This window comes from Vulpes lagopus, chromosome 2 (assembly GCF_018345385.1).
Source record: "Vulpes lagopus strain Blue_001 chromosome 2, ASM1834538v1, whole genome shotgun sequence".
Classification (NCBI taxonomy): Eukaryota; Metazoa; Chordata; class Mammalia; order Carnivora; family Canidae; genus Vulpes; species Vulpes lagopus.
This window is the reverse complement of record NC_054825.1, coordinates 58987892-59002350: the sequence shown is the minus strand read 5'-3', so window position 1 is coordinate 59002350 and position 14459 is coordinate 58987892. Positions and strand designations below refer to the sequence as shown.

Genomic DNA, 14459 nt, shown 5'->3' with positions numbered 1-14459 from the left:
GCCCACGAAGAACTGGGGAGCGTGTGGTCCATGAATGTTGGTGAGGTTTAGGTAGTAGCAGGGTTTCTGCTTGGAGGGGAGTCAGTGGACTCTAACATGAGTGAAGGTCAAGGTTTATTCATTTGCTCGCTCATCCTCCCACTTCTCCCTCCCGCCCTCATTCATGCCCCCCTCCTTGCTCCAGTCTCTGCCTCTAAGATAACCACCAGTCTCTGCCTCTAAGTACCTCCTTTTCTCTGGCTAGATTTGCCACCAGTCTCTGCCTCTAAGTACCTCCTTTTCTCTGGCTAGATTTGCCATTTGCCAGTCTTCCAGCAGATCCCAGGCTTCCATGCAGCTGTGCCCTTTCTTCCTCCATTTGCTCCTCTTTACCTGAAATGCCCTCCTTCCCTGTCCCTGCTCCTTCCCAAGAACCTGCAAAGCCCTGAAAATGCCACCATCTCTGTGAATAAAGTCTTTGCCATTCATTAGAAGTGTCCTGTGTCTTTGGGAAGCCCATGCTCTCTCTCCACTCTTTGCTGTGGCATTCTGTAGTTCCTGTTACTAGACCTCACCTGTACATCTCACATCCCGGCTTTGGTAGGAGCGAGTGTAAGATCGTTGGAGGCAGGGAGTCCTTGGCTGCCTTCTCTTGTGTTCTTAAAGCTCTATAGATGTGCTGAATGCTGACCGACTTGGTGCTTTGCAGTATGGGAGAAGGGTAGAGGCATTCTGCATTCAGTTCCAGATGTGGCCCTCCTTACCTTTATATTATTGGCAAATACACTGACGCTTTGAGCATCCAGTCAAGGGAGAAATAACATTTGCGGGCTTGTTTTTTAGATATAAGGACTCAGGGGGTGGGGAGAGGAGAAAAAATAACTAGGCGCATTAAAAAGCCACACGAGGTTTCTTTATTTGCAGGTGAGAACTCGAATCATGGGAGTTGAGTTCATGATCTGAGTTCATGACACTTCTCAGCCCCAAGAGTATGCTTTTAGAGAGATGTCACGATTTAGCAAGGCCAGCGCTGTTTGGACCCTCATTAGCAGCCTAGGGACTCCACGGACGTGCTGAGAACAGAGTGTGTTTCCTTTGCAGGAAGAAACCAAAAGTTTTCTGAAAGCTATTGAAGAAGCCAATAAAAAGATGGAAACAGCAGAGATCAGCCTAGTGGAGAAGGACCAGAGGATTGGAGAGCTGGACAGGCTGATTGAGCGCATGGAAAAGGTAACAAACGCTGCTCTGGGCCCAGACTCCCCACATCCCTGCAGTCCTGGCAGGCCCGCGAAGGTGCAAGGAGCCTTCGGCACCCGCCTTGCTCATCCCTCTAATTTGTGATTTCAACAGGAAACAACAAAGCCATAAAATGAAGTATGAGAAGGTCTGACAAAGTTCTCATCTTTCCTATAGTAACTGTTTTGGTGCCTTTAAAAAAAAAAAAAAAGATTATTTATTTAGGTATTCATGAGAGACACAGAGAGGCAGAGACACAGGCAGAGGGAAAAGCAGGCTCCCTATGGGGAGCCCGATGCAGGACTGAATCCCTGGACCCCGGGATCACGCCCTGAGCTGAAGGCAGACACTCAACTGCTGAGCCACCCAGGTGCCACTATTTTGATGCTTTATTTTTTTTTTTAAGATTTTATTTCTTTATTCGAGAGAGAGAGAGAGAGAGAGAGAGAGAGAGAGGCAGAGACACAGGCAGAGGGAGAAGCAGGCTCCATGCAGGGAGCCCGATGTGGGGCTCCATCCCAGGTCTCCAGGATCACGCCCTGGGCCAAAGGCAGCCCTCAAGTGCTGAGCCACCTGGGCTGCCCCTATTTTGATGCTTTAAAAAACGTCACGTACGTAGTTATTTATAAAAATGTTTTAGCATCGTTTCACTGGGGTCCCAAGCATGAACTTCATTGACTCACTGAGCAACCAAGCCTTATTTAAATATTGTATCAGTATCCTGAGCGAGCGTTTCTTGGGCAGGTGTCTGAAAGGTTGGCTCTTCTCTGACCCACCACATCTGTCAGCAGAGTGGAGGACCTGTGTTTTCTATGGGTGTGGGTAGCCTGGGGGAGGCCGGAGCTCAGCTGAGACTGATACAGGAGAGCTTGGTTCTTGTATCACTGAGTCAGAGACAATCTTTTGGACAACAGAGTGAGCAAAGCGGATAGAAGTTTGTTAAGCAGAGATACAGAGAAAGCTCTCAAAGGGAAAGGGGTCCCTCTGGGGGACAGGGTTGGGAACCTGTGGGAACAGGGTTGTCACTGAGGACTTTTATGGTCTGTCTTTTATGGGAAACTGACCAGGGAACTTGGTAAATTCTTTCTCAGTATCAAGGTGGACATTTAGAGCAAAGGTGGTGGATTTGTAACTATCATAATAACAAACAAGATGTTTTTTGTAAATATCATGAGCCCAAACAAGGGGTTCCCTTCTCTCTGGCTAATACCTGCTCCATAATATTTCTCTACATCTGGGATTTCTGTGATTACTTAGTAGCCATTAAAGGGGGATACTCCCTAACATTTTGGAGCTAGGGAGCCCGGTTTACTTTTTCTGTTTTTGCTTTCTTATTTCTGTGTTTTTGGGATGGGAAGGAGCCTGACTCTGGGGCCTTTCCCTTATCTTTCCCTGCCTAATGCCATCTGCCCGTAACTCCTCACTCCCACATCAAGATAAGGAAGCCAGTGGAGAGCAAGGGAGGAAGCAGAAATTAGAGAGAATGTGGACAATAGGAAGAAGGGGTGGGAGAGAGGAAAAAGAAAAAGCAGGAAGGAGGAAAAAGGCAAGGTGACCTTTAGCAGGTGACCGCTGACTTCTGGGGGAAGGGTGTTCGTTTAGGGGTAATGCTGTGCATGGTTCTCAGCAGCATGTGGTTCCGCTGAACAGCGGCCACCTGCCAGGACTGTGACATGAATACTCTGTAGCTCATGCTGACCATCCCCTGGCTGGTGATGAGCCAGGAGGAATGACAATGTGTGCATGGCCAGCTCCTGGGCTTCCAGTGATTCTGAGAGATCTCCTTCCCTCTCGTGTCCACAACACAGGCTCCTCTATGGTGCCCTGATGAGGTGAGGTGTAACCAGGGTGGGAGTGGCATTAAACCCAGTGCTCTGGAGCTGTGGAGCTTTGGGGGCTCCCGCCTTAGGTAATGTCTTTATCTGGGAGCGATATGAACAAAGTGAGTCTGCCACAACTTCACCTCTCTTCCTTGGGAAAACAGAATCCTCTCTTTTATTGAAAAGAAGAGGGAAGGGGCGCCAGTGGTTGAGTTGCCTTTGGCTCAGGTCGTGATCCTGGGGTCCTGGGATCGAGTCCCATATTAGGCTCCCCAGAGGGAGCCTGCTTTTCCCTCTGCCTGTGTCTCTGTCTCTCTCTGTGTGTCTCTCATGAATAAATAAAATCTTTAAAGAGAGCAAAGTGGCATGTTTAACATCAGGATTGGTTGGAGGTGGTTGTAGTGAAGATTGAGCAGTGATGGCATTTTCTGGAACTTTAGGTGAGCTTTCTCCCCTGTTCCCCCTGCCCTGCAACAGCAGAAGGTACTGGTTTGGTAAATGCTCCCTGCGGGTGACAGATTTTCCTGCCACGTACAGGTGCCAAGTGAGTGGGCAGCCTGGTTGGGGCAGGAAGCCACCTTATGGAGACTGCCCACGTGGTGGCTAAACATACAGGTTTTAGAATCAGATGGACCTAGGGTTTAAAACTTGCTTCTCTTTCTAGTTGTGGGCAGTTACTTGAGTCTTCCAAACAGAGTTTTCTCTTCTGTAAAATGCTAGTAATAAGAATTCTTAGGGCTTCGTGAGCAGTAAACGAAAAACGTCCCCACAAAGTGCTACGCACCGTGCCTGGCATGTAGTAGAGATGTCAAAATGTCAAAATGTGTGGCTCTGATTTTTATTTTGTTAGACTTATGTCAGTGTCTGCCCCTGGAATCAGCTTTTTTTGGCTAGGCTTTTTTTTTTTTTTCTTTTTTTCTTTTTAATAGCTTAGCTTCTTTGTACCCTTGGGATTCTGAAAGTAGAATTTTTTCCCCTGCTGATTCCCACGTGGAGCCTGTGTAAGAGGTGATGGGTGGGAGGCCAGGGAGGTGGTAAGGCCAGCCTTCCCTGCCGGCATTGATGTGACACACATTGTTCCCCAGGCCCTGTCGGCTTTTTCTGTAGTGAATGAAAATGTATTGTCCTTTCTCTAAATCTTCTTTTTCCATTTAGGCTAGAGATATGCTGGCTTTATTTAGCTAGGATTAGGTATTCCAATTTACTGCTCCATCTCCCTTGGGGATACCTCGTTCAGAGCAGGAATCGTGCCAGATGTCTCACACACTATGCGAACAGCATGTCCACAGGCACGAACTGTGGCAGTGTCGTATCCTGCTTGTGCCTATTTTTGGATTTTCAGAACACCTCTTTTTTCCTGATTGGTAAAAAATCTTATAAGGAGTGTGATCTATCAGGGACCCTGCTGCAGAAAAGGTGATATTCTGTGCTTGGGCAGTGGTTTCATAGGCATGTACAAATGTAAGAAATTATTGGGTAATGTACACTTAAGATTTGCTGTGCTTCAATTTAGAAAAAAAATTGAACACTTAAAGTGTGCTGGAAGTTAGGCCTTGCCCTACTCTCTGACAACTTTTGTTCCTGGAGTCAGCCACGGCGGGGGTGGGGGTAGTGGGGGCTCACTTGTGAAAGGTCCATCGTGGTTATTTTAGGGCTGATACAAACTTCCAGCAGCAGCAAACGGTGTGAGAACAGGGGAGCATTCTGCCCAGGTGGGCAGTAAGACTGTGTCTTTCTGGAGAGATTTAAAAACAAAAACAAAATCCCACTAAAAGTTGGTCTTCCTAAATCCATCAGCGATAATACACTCTTCCTGTCAGGGTTGACTGTTCCCCTGTCTCTTTGGTCTATTTCTTGGGACACCACTGCTTATAGCTTCAGAAGTTATGAGAGATTTTCAGAGGTTTGCCTTTTTTTTTTTTTAAGAGTTTATTGTTTATTTATTCATGAGAGAGAGACAGAGTGAGAGGCAGAAACACAGGCAGAGGGAGAAGCAGGCTCCATGCAGGGAGCCCAATATGGGACTCGATCCCGGGACTCCAGGATCATACCCTGGGCCAAAGGCAGGTGCTGAACCGCTGAGCCACCTAGACATCCCTAAAGGTTTGCTTTTAAAGAGTGTGTTGGGAGAATTTCTGAGAATAATGAAGAGGCACAGTGGTACTTAGGGCCTAAAGTAAAATCATCTCTTCCCAATTTAGTGAACGGGGTTTGATAAATTTCATTTTAAGGAAATCTAGGACACCAACGTCTGTAATGTATTTCTAGAGCAGTTTTGGTTATGATGGCTGCTATGCTTTTATTAACGTTTTCCACTTTGTCCAAAGAAATAATTGTCCATATTCGTCTATTACCTTTTTTGGATAGATTTTTAAATTTGCATATTTAACAGAGGGTACAAATCTTAATGCACAGCTTGATATATGTGCTAGTTTTCCATTGCTGCTGTAACAAATTACCACTGTTAGTGGCTTAAAACATCACCAATTTACTCTCTTATAGCCCTGGAGATCAAGGGTGCTAAAATCAAGGAGTCGGCAGGGCTGGGTTCCTTTTGGAAGCTCTAGAGGGGAGTCTGTTTGCTAGGCCTTTCTAACTTCTAGAGGCTGCCCGCATTCCTTGACTTAGGGCTCTGCAGCTTCAAAGCCAGCAGTGTAGCATTTTCCAGTCTTTGTCTTTCTCTGGCTCTAACCCTTCTTCCTCCTTCCAGAGGGCCCAGCTGGATAATCCAGGATCATTCCCCCATTTTTAAGACCCTTAACTTAATCCCATCTGCAAAGGTCCTTTTTCTGTGTAAGGCAACATATTCACAGGTTTCAAGGATCAGGATGTGGACAGCGGTGGGGGACCACCCATTATTCTGTCACAGTACACTTTTACAAGTAAACATACCTGTGTAAATACCACCCAGGTTACTGGGTGAATGTGGATATTTTCCAAATTCTAGAGGTTCTTTTCTTGATAATGCAGAAAATAATCAAGAATTTTGCAGTATCACAGGCTCCTGACTTAAGAGTATGGATTTTCATTTCTTAGAACTATAAATTCCCACAAGGTACCCGAACCAAAGTTGGAGGAATACTTATTTATTTATTAAAGATTTATTTATTTTTATTAACAGGTGCACAAGAGCAGGGAGAGGGGCAGAGAGAGAGAATTCTCAAGCAGACTCCCTGCTGAGCACGGAGCCCCAACAGGGGGTTCAGACTCATGACTCTGAGATCATGACTTGAGCCCAACAGTTGGCCACTTAACCAGCTGAGCCACCCAGGTGTCCAGTAAAAAGAAATCTTGGATGGCTTTATCCAGGATCTTTGTATCTTATTCATAAATATATCTGTAAATGCACACCAAAAGATTTGGCATTTTTGAGCTTTGTTTGGACTTTGGTAGGTGGATGCATAAACCCCGCTGGGAATTCTGTAGACTTGAACCCACTAGCGCTGGAATTACTCTATATACATTCTCTGTCCAGCTGGGGACCCGATGATTCAGATATCGGTGTTTATTTTAGGAGCGCCATCAGCTGCAGCTACAGCTTCTGGAGCATGAAACAGAAATGTCAGTGGAAATAACCGATTCTGACAAGGAAAGGTAAGATGCATGCCCTTTAGTTTATAGTGGACTTAGACGGTGGACATGCTGTGTTTTTGTGAGCGTGCCAGGTCCTTGCATTTTCCTTCATTTGGTCATCACTGTTACAGACTTCTACAAATTAAGTATTGGGCTGGGAGCTTCCACTACGGGGCCGGTTTCTTTAGGAGCTCACAGCCACATCCTGGAGCCCATGGCTGGTGGATAGTGTGGGGGAACACACTGCAGACTGCCTCGGGTGCAGAAGTTCAGTCTATAAATGTTCTCTGTGACCTTCAAGTCGACAGGATGCACCTTGTTGATGAGAAGACTCATTAGCTGTGACTAATAACATTGCGATGGAAACTAATTTTAAAATGCCCTTTTTTTTGTTTGTTTCCAAACATTGTTTACTCAAACCTCACCTTGTACCCTAGCTACGGGCATAGAAAGCCTTGCATGGAAAATACTGGAGCAGTACATGGTCTCCGCTAGAAATCAGAGGGCAGAGAGATCATGCATGGCCCTCTGGTGAAGGAAAACAAGGTTGGGATGATTTGAGCAATTTGAGCAAGTTACTTAACCTCACTGAGATTCCTTGCTTATCTGCAAACCAAGATTTATTTTTAAAGTGGGGGAGGGGGTCACGGCGATGAGGGCAGTGCCCATCTCACTGGGTCATTCATTGTGAGGGGGTTGGGGGGCTTGCTGCCTGCCCTGTGGTATGTGTTGAAAAATGTCTGTTTTCCTTCCTCTCCACAACTTCAGACTTTGCAGTCTTATGTAGACTTTAACATAGTGCTGAGGGGGTACCTGGCAGGAGCGGTTAGCTGACCACCAGACCCTGCGCCCAGTGCTCCCTTCCAGTGGCTCCAAAGAGCCTGTCTTCTGGTTCCTTTGGTTTCGCTGAACCAAGCAGAGTCAGAGGGCAGTTTGTACTATTTTAAGACAAAATTATGAAATGCCTCAGGAAGCAGCCCAGTCTCTTTTGATGCGGAGAAGACCTTCTCTTTCAACATGCTTCCCGGTTTCCCCAAGTAAATGATGTGTAGACAGCTACAGTTCCAGACTTCCCAGCACTTGGCCACTTGATTTCGGATATTGTACTGTGTTGTGGTACTAGACTCCTCTCCTCCATTTTCCACTCCAAGGCCTTTTGCCTGTAAAGCATATATAGCATGATGTTGTATTAACTCCAGAATAGAGAGCCCCTCATTCTCTAAGTGGTGCCAAAAAACTTCGGTTTCAGTCCCTGGAAAGTAGAGTCATTGTCCTTACACAGGGTAAGCCTTCCAAGTGGGAGCTTGCAGAAAAGTCCTGTGTTCCTCCTGCAGTGGGGTGGTCCATCGATAGTTAATCCCCCCAGAGACACAGAGAAGAAGGTGGAGTTGTGGCACTGTTCCCTTCAGCCGTGACTCTGTGCTGGTACTGCTGCTTTGGCTGAGGACTCTATAGCTTGCTCTTCTCTCTGTGTTAGGTATCAGCAGCTGGAAGAGGCATCTGCCAGCCTCCGTGAACGGATCAGACACTTAGATGACATGGTGCATTGCCAGCAGAAGAAAGTCAAGCAGATGGTTGAGGAGGTAAGCCCCCAGAAGGTCATGGGCTGGGATTGCTGCCTGTTGTGGGGACGTTTCAGCCCTAGAGCCAGATCTGACTGTCAGGTCAGTTTTCCATGGCTCCCAAGTGAACGTACTCACGCCACGATCTTCATGGCCCAGAGGGAAATCTTCTCCTAATCACCCCCGTGGGCTGGTGATTATCCCTCTAGTCAGATCACAGGGTTCCAGTGAAGAAGGCTGGGAAGCAAAGTGCATGAACTCACTCGCTTTCAGAGGCAGCAGTTCCTCCAAAGGGGTGCCTACAGCTCAGGGGTCGCGAGGGTCTGACGAGAAGTTTCCTTTAGCTCAGGTCTCTGCACTTCCTTGCACCTGGCTGCTTTTCTCCCCAGGGACCGCTCCATCTTTTCTTCCTCGGTGGACAGGTGTCTCTTCCCATGCTCCTGTCTCCTCCCTCCTCCTCTCCCTTCTTCCCTCATCTTTTCAGTCTCCATCTGTCTGTGGGATATTAGACCAAGTTCTATGTTTACTATATGCTCATAGCTTATGCGTTTGTTTTTCTAAATGGAAAATAAAACAGGTAAGTTGAACATTTATATTTCTGCGGAAGAACTTTAATTGAACCTTTGGTTGGCAGTGGAAAAACTGAAAAAACAAAACAAAACATTTTCCTTATATTAAGCACTACTCAGAAAGGTTATCTATTTTATTAATGAATTATTAAAGTTAAAAGCCTGTCTACTAATAAATCACACACATGACAAAAAAGAAGATTAAAAAGATACCTATTTTATTAATCTCTAAGATGTTGGCAATATTAGTGGAGTGAGGTTAAGGTCAGGGGATTGTGAGGTTGGGGAGGGATACTTTTTTCTTGTAGGATAAACACATACATTAGGTGAACTCTGTCACCTAAACTAGAAATCCAGTCATACTGTGTGGAATCCTGTAAGTCTTACATTGGCTCATCTGTGAGTCTCAGGGAGAAGAACAGAAGAACGAGGGGCCCCTCTGCACTCCCATTGCACACCCAGGCAGGAGCAGCAGGGATGGATAGATCCTGCCCCATTATCAACACTAGCTAGGTGTCAGGAGTGTGTTTCCCAAGGGAAAACATATCATCATCATCGTCATCATTATCATCACACTTAGTATCTCAGGGAACTCTGGCTGTTAGGTCATAGCTTTTCTGCTTCTGAATTTCACACACAGGAAGTCTGGGGCAAGGCTACCCGTTTCCCCACGTGCACTACATTTCTCCCAGCCCACCACAGGGAGGTGATGTACATTGCTCTTAGGTTTTATCTTAGAGAACAAGTGAACAAAGAAAGCCTTATACCGGTTGGCTTCTGTTTCAGTTACTCTCGGTAAGAGTTTAAGATTGGTACCAAAATCAGAGATACTTCCTCAAAGGAAGAGATACTTCCTTCAAGTGGTTTAGGATTCTGTCTTCTAACTTCTGGAATATAACGGACATACCAATTTGAAGGGAGTAGGGGAAAATTGATACATGAAAATAGGAAAGCAGATAAAGATCACTGTCCATGTCTCGCTTTTCTACCTGTGACTTAATATCTCCCAAATAAGCTTCTCTAAATCCTGATGGTGTGGTCTAGTAGACACAGTCCTCAGAAGGAAATCATAGGCTGAAATTTAGGGTGCTGTCGTCGGAGTGAGCACCACCTAGGGGCCAGCTGGGTTTCAACAGTGCATGGATTCTGGAAAAAAAAGAGACTTCTATTTTTTTATTCAAAATTTAAGCCACTACCTCAATCAGGTAGTAAGAATTGATGTGTTTGCCCAGTATTCCATGTTAACATACACCACAAAAGGACGGTTTAAAATCTCAATTCCTGCAGCCATTGATATGAATAGTTTTTTTTTTTTTTTGAAGTTAGAAACATGGAAAAGGGACATTGACAGATGAACACATTTAGAAGAGCAGAGTCAGGTTGGAAAGTTGAGAGCTCTAGTGATACAGGGAATGGCCGAAGGACTTGGGGAAGATGTAGCCAAGGAGAGGCATGAGAGCTAAATTCATATCTCAGAATGCATTCTTGCTTAGTGTTGCATGCACAACCAGGCCAGAGCCACTGGGTGGCACTTGGAAAGAGGTGAATTTCAGCTTTTCATTTCACATGAAGAAAACATTTCTAACACTGACTGCCTTGGGGAGGTACTTAGTCCTTCCTTACAGGTCCATCCCTCATGATCCAGGAGTTGAGCTGGAAGCTCCTTATATAAAGAATGCTTTGCTTTTTACTAGGCTGTGCGATCTCAGCATTAGCATTACTTTGCATAATAAGTGCAATTAACAAATTCATAACCTCTGACTTTATTTTTTTTAAGATTTTATTTATTTACTCATGAGAGACACACACACGCGGTGCAGAGGGAGAAGCAGGCTCCATGCAGGGAGCCTGATGTGGGACTTGATTCAGGGTCTCCAGGATCACGCCCTGGGCTGAAGGCGGCGCTAAACCATTTAGCCACCCAGGGATCCTCCCACCTCTGACTTTAAAAGAGGAGTTTATTTTTATCTGTGAATTCGAGTTGTCCAGACTTTTTTTTTTTTTTTAAGATTTTTATCCATTCGTGAGAGACACACAGAGAGAGAGAGAGAGAGAGAGAGAGAGAGAGAGAGAGAGGCATAGGCAGAGGGAGAAGCCCGGGATCACGCTCTGAGCCAAAGGCAAACACTCAACCACTGAGCCACCCAGGCATCCCAAGCTGTCCAGACATTGAGAGAAACTTGACCTAGAAAAAGAGGCAAACTTCATGTGCAGCAGATGTTAGGGACAGTTTTGCTTTCCTCACTTGAAGTCTGAAAGCCTGTCTGTGTGCTAGCTTCACGTTTCCCAAGGGTGGGGATCCAGCCTCCATCCACCGCTGGTGTCATTTTAGCCATTAATGTCTGTGAAGAAGCTTAGCTTACTGAAACGATGGGCTTCTTTTTTCAGCTCAACACTGAAAAAGGGTGTTACTGGGTTTCTTGGAATCCTTAAATGTTTAGCTACGTATTTCCTTGCACTTTTAGTAAGATATAATTTCTATATTATTATTATTATTATTATTAATTTAATGAATAAAAACTAACTGGCCTCAGTTTTGCAGTCCTTGGCCCAATAAGGACTTGATTTTCCTATGTGAGATGGTATATGTCAGTAAGGCCTTGTGCATGTAAGATGGGCTAATGACAGATCAAGGCAGGATGACCCTTTTGAATGAAGGATTGGTATATGTCTTACGGGGTCAAATTTAATACACAGTGTCTTGTGTGACATGTGGAACCACATACCCCCAGCAGGCTAGATCTTTCTACTGAATTATATCCTCCTTTTAGAAAAATATTTATTTTTTAATTTTTTTTTAAGATTTTATTTTTTAAGATTTTATTTTTTTAAGAGAGAGGCAGAGACACCGGCAGAGAGAGAAGCAGGCTCCATGCAGGGAGCCTGATGTGGGACTCGATCCCAGGACCCCAGGATCACGCCCTGGGCCAAAGGCAGACGCCCAACCTCCAAGCCACCCAGGTGTCCCAGATTTATTTTTTTAGAGTGAGAGAGAGAGTGCACACGTGGCATGTGGGGTCAGGGAAGGGGTAAAGGGAGAGAGAGAATCCACAAGCAGAGCCTGTGCTGAGTGCATAGCCCAACGCGGGGCTCAATCTCACAACCTTGAGATCAGACTTGAGCTAAAACCAAGAATCGGACACTTAACTATTATTTAGGGTGCCACCCAGGCACCCTAAAATTACATCTCCTTTTGTGGTGGACATCAAGGGTTGGCTACCTCACTCCCATCACTAATTCTTCTAACTGGTTCTGGTTCTGACAAAAAAAATAAAATCAGCCCATCTATGATCCTTCTAGACAATTCTGAGGATTTACCAGAAAATATAGAGGGACTAAAAAAAAAAACCACTTGTGGGGAAACTCACTGGTTTGTGGGTTCAGGAGATAAGCAGCAGTACTTCTCTGTGCCTGGGGCAGGTGTGGTCCTGACCTCTCAGATCTTACCATCCGGTGTGACCTGCCTTTCCAGCCCATTCTTGCGAATGGGCTTCTTTCTTCTGTTGAAAAGTTTCATTGGGATTGGGGGTCCTTTGTCTTGAGTCCAACTGCATCTTTAGCTTGCCTTTCAAGGAACCCAGAGATGGAGAGAAACAAAAGGCTGAGCAGAGCCTGACGCTAGAGCAGTGGTGTCTGGGCACATCTTTACGTGTCCTCTCTTCTCAGCAGGCTCGTTCACACTTCCTTACCTGCTCTCACCATGGCCAGGCCCTGCCAACCAAAGCAGCTTTCCTACCAAGGAGGAAATTACCTGGAGGAAAAAAAAACCCCAAATTCTTATTTGCCCTCAGAAATGGGGGGGGGGGACTTATATTTTTGCCAGTAGGCAGTGGTATTATTCAGCTGACTACATAGTAATTTCAGAGAGAGCTCCTTGACCTCCTCCCTCTTCAACCCTAGGAGTGCTTTCGTTTCATCTCCTCCTCCCCCCCCCTCCTCCTCCTCCTCCTCCTCCTCACTTCCCTCTGTGGTCCTGTGGTCGGGATGGGTGAAGTGGTTCTTCCAACAGGAAGTATCTCATGGGGGTGTAGCGGAGGTGTTCTGGCTCTACACTTCTCTTTTGCGTAACGCCCTTCCACTCCCGCTTGTCCCGCTCTGTGATTTAGATGTTTAATGAGTGCAAAGGTGGAAGGAATTGATTTTCTCATTAGTGCTGCTCTGCTCAGGCTGCACATTAGAATCACTTGGGGAGCCTTAAAACACGCCAAACCTGGCAGATGGCTCTGGGGAGTGCAGGGGTTTGGGGTTTTTTTAAAGCTGCACGAGATTCCAGTATGCAGCCAGGATGGAGAAGCTGTGCTCTGAATTTCTAGAGCAGTGGCTTGGGTCTCCATGTGGGGTTTCCATGTGTTAGTATATCCAGCCAGCCTCCTTCACAAGCTGCGGTGCCTGAGGTGGAAAGCTGGTAGTGAACTTGGAGTGGAAGTGGCTCACGGGAAGAGTGCCACGGAGACCACTGAGCAAGGCCGTGAGCACGAACATGGGACAGCCGGTCTGAGTGTGTGACCACCTGGTCTTCTTGGGGATCTAGCAGCCCCATCAAGAGAGGATGCTGCGACAGCTTACTCCTAATGCCAGACTGGCCTGGTGGGATGCAGATAAACTTCCTGGAGGCTCCCCAGATGCATCTAGAGAGATGTTCCCAAGTGGTAGATGATGCACACTTGTTAAATAGCTACTAGACAGACAAGTGATGGAATCCTTTCTGCCCGCTGTCCTTGGAAGCTGAGAACCTGCCCCTAACAAAGGGACCCGAAGTGGTTCTCCTGGATCCCCTTCCCTCTGTGCTTGTTGGTACAGGTGTCTGGCCTCACCTTGGTTTATATTCCCTCTGTCTGCACAGAAGACCTTATTTGTGGTCCCCCTGCACCCCTTAGAGAGCACACCACCTTGCTGAAACAACAGTATTCACAGTGGTTGCTTCTCAAGTCCAAAATGAGGCAAAACATTTCTGCAATTCCTCAGAAATGAGTTTGAACGTATTTAGGTACCATCCCTTCTTCTTCTTCTTCTTCTTCTTCTTCTTCTTCTTCTTCTTCTTCTTCTTCTTCTTCTTCTTCTTTTTTATTTGAGAGAGAAGTTTTCATAATGCCATGGGTTTTTTGTTTTGTTTTGTTTTGTTTTTCTTAAAACAACCTAGATTGGAGAGAATAGGTGAAGAGTAACTAACTCTTCTGAGAATTGAGATTTGAGTTTCTGGTTTCTGGCTCATTTTGAGCCAGTCAGCAAAGCAGGGCTTCTCTTCAAGTCCTGAGACCTTACCTCCTAGGCTCTGAATTTGCAGGCACCCCTGCAGTTAGAGACTTGGGAGAAGTGCAGTTAGAGACCTTGATGGTTACACATGGAAGGTGGCATAGACAATGGATATGAGCAAGGACTTGAGAATCAGACCTGCATTTACTTGCTGTGGAACCTTCATACAGTTAGTTTTCTTATTTGTGAAATGGGGTTAATAACACTATCTACCCAAGAGGATTTTTTGGGTTAGAGTTAAATGAGATGATATAAAAATATAAATGAGATGATATAAAATACTTATATTAATTGGGACATAGGAAATACGCAAGAAACACAAGCTGCTATTATTATTACTGGTGGATGGATTCCTGTCTATCCCCAAAGTCAGGTTAAATGAATAAAAAGCAAAAGTAGCTGAGTTGATTTCTTGATGGATACACAGAGCTGCCCTTCTGCACTTTGGGAGTCTTAGGGGCCAAATG

The 14459-nt window shown here is 45.7% G+C and overlaps 1 protein-coding gene across 1 annotated transcript in view; it reads left to right on the top strand.

The window, feature by feature from the left end:
• The window catches only part of LOC121484218 (myocardial zonula adherens protein), an 86522-nt gene that overhangs the window by 36782 nt on the left and 35281 nt on the right, over positions 1–14459 (top strand). The window contains exons 8-10 of the mRNA XM_041743114.1: positions 1081–1209; positions 6550–6629; positions 8086–8191. Of these exons, the coding sequence (XP_041599048.1) occupies positions 1081–1209; positions 6550–6629; positions 8086–8191 (315 nt within the window). The remainder of the gene's footprint in view (positions 1–1080; positions 1210–6549; positions 6630–8085; positions 8192–14459) is intronic.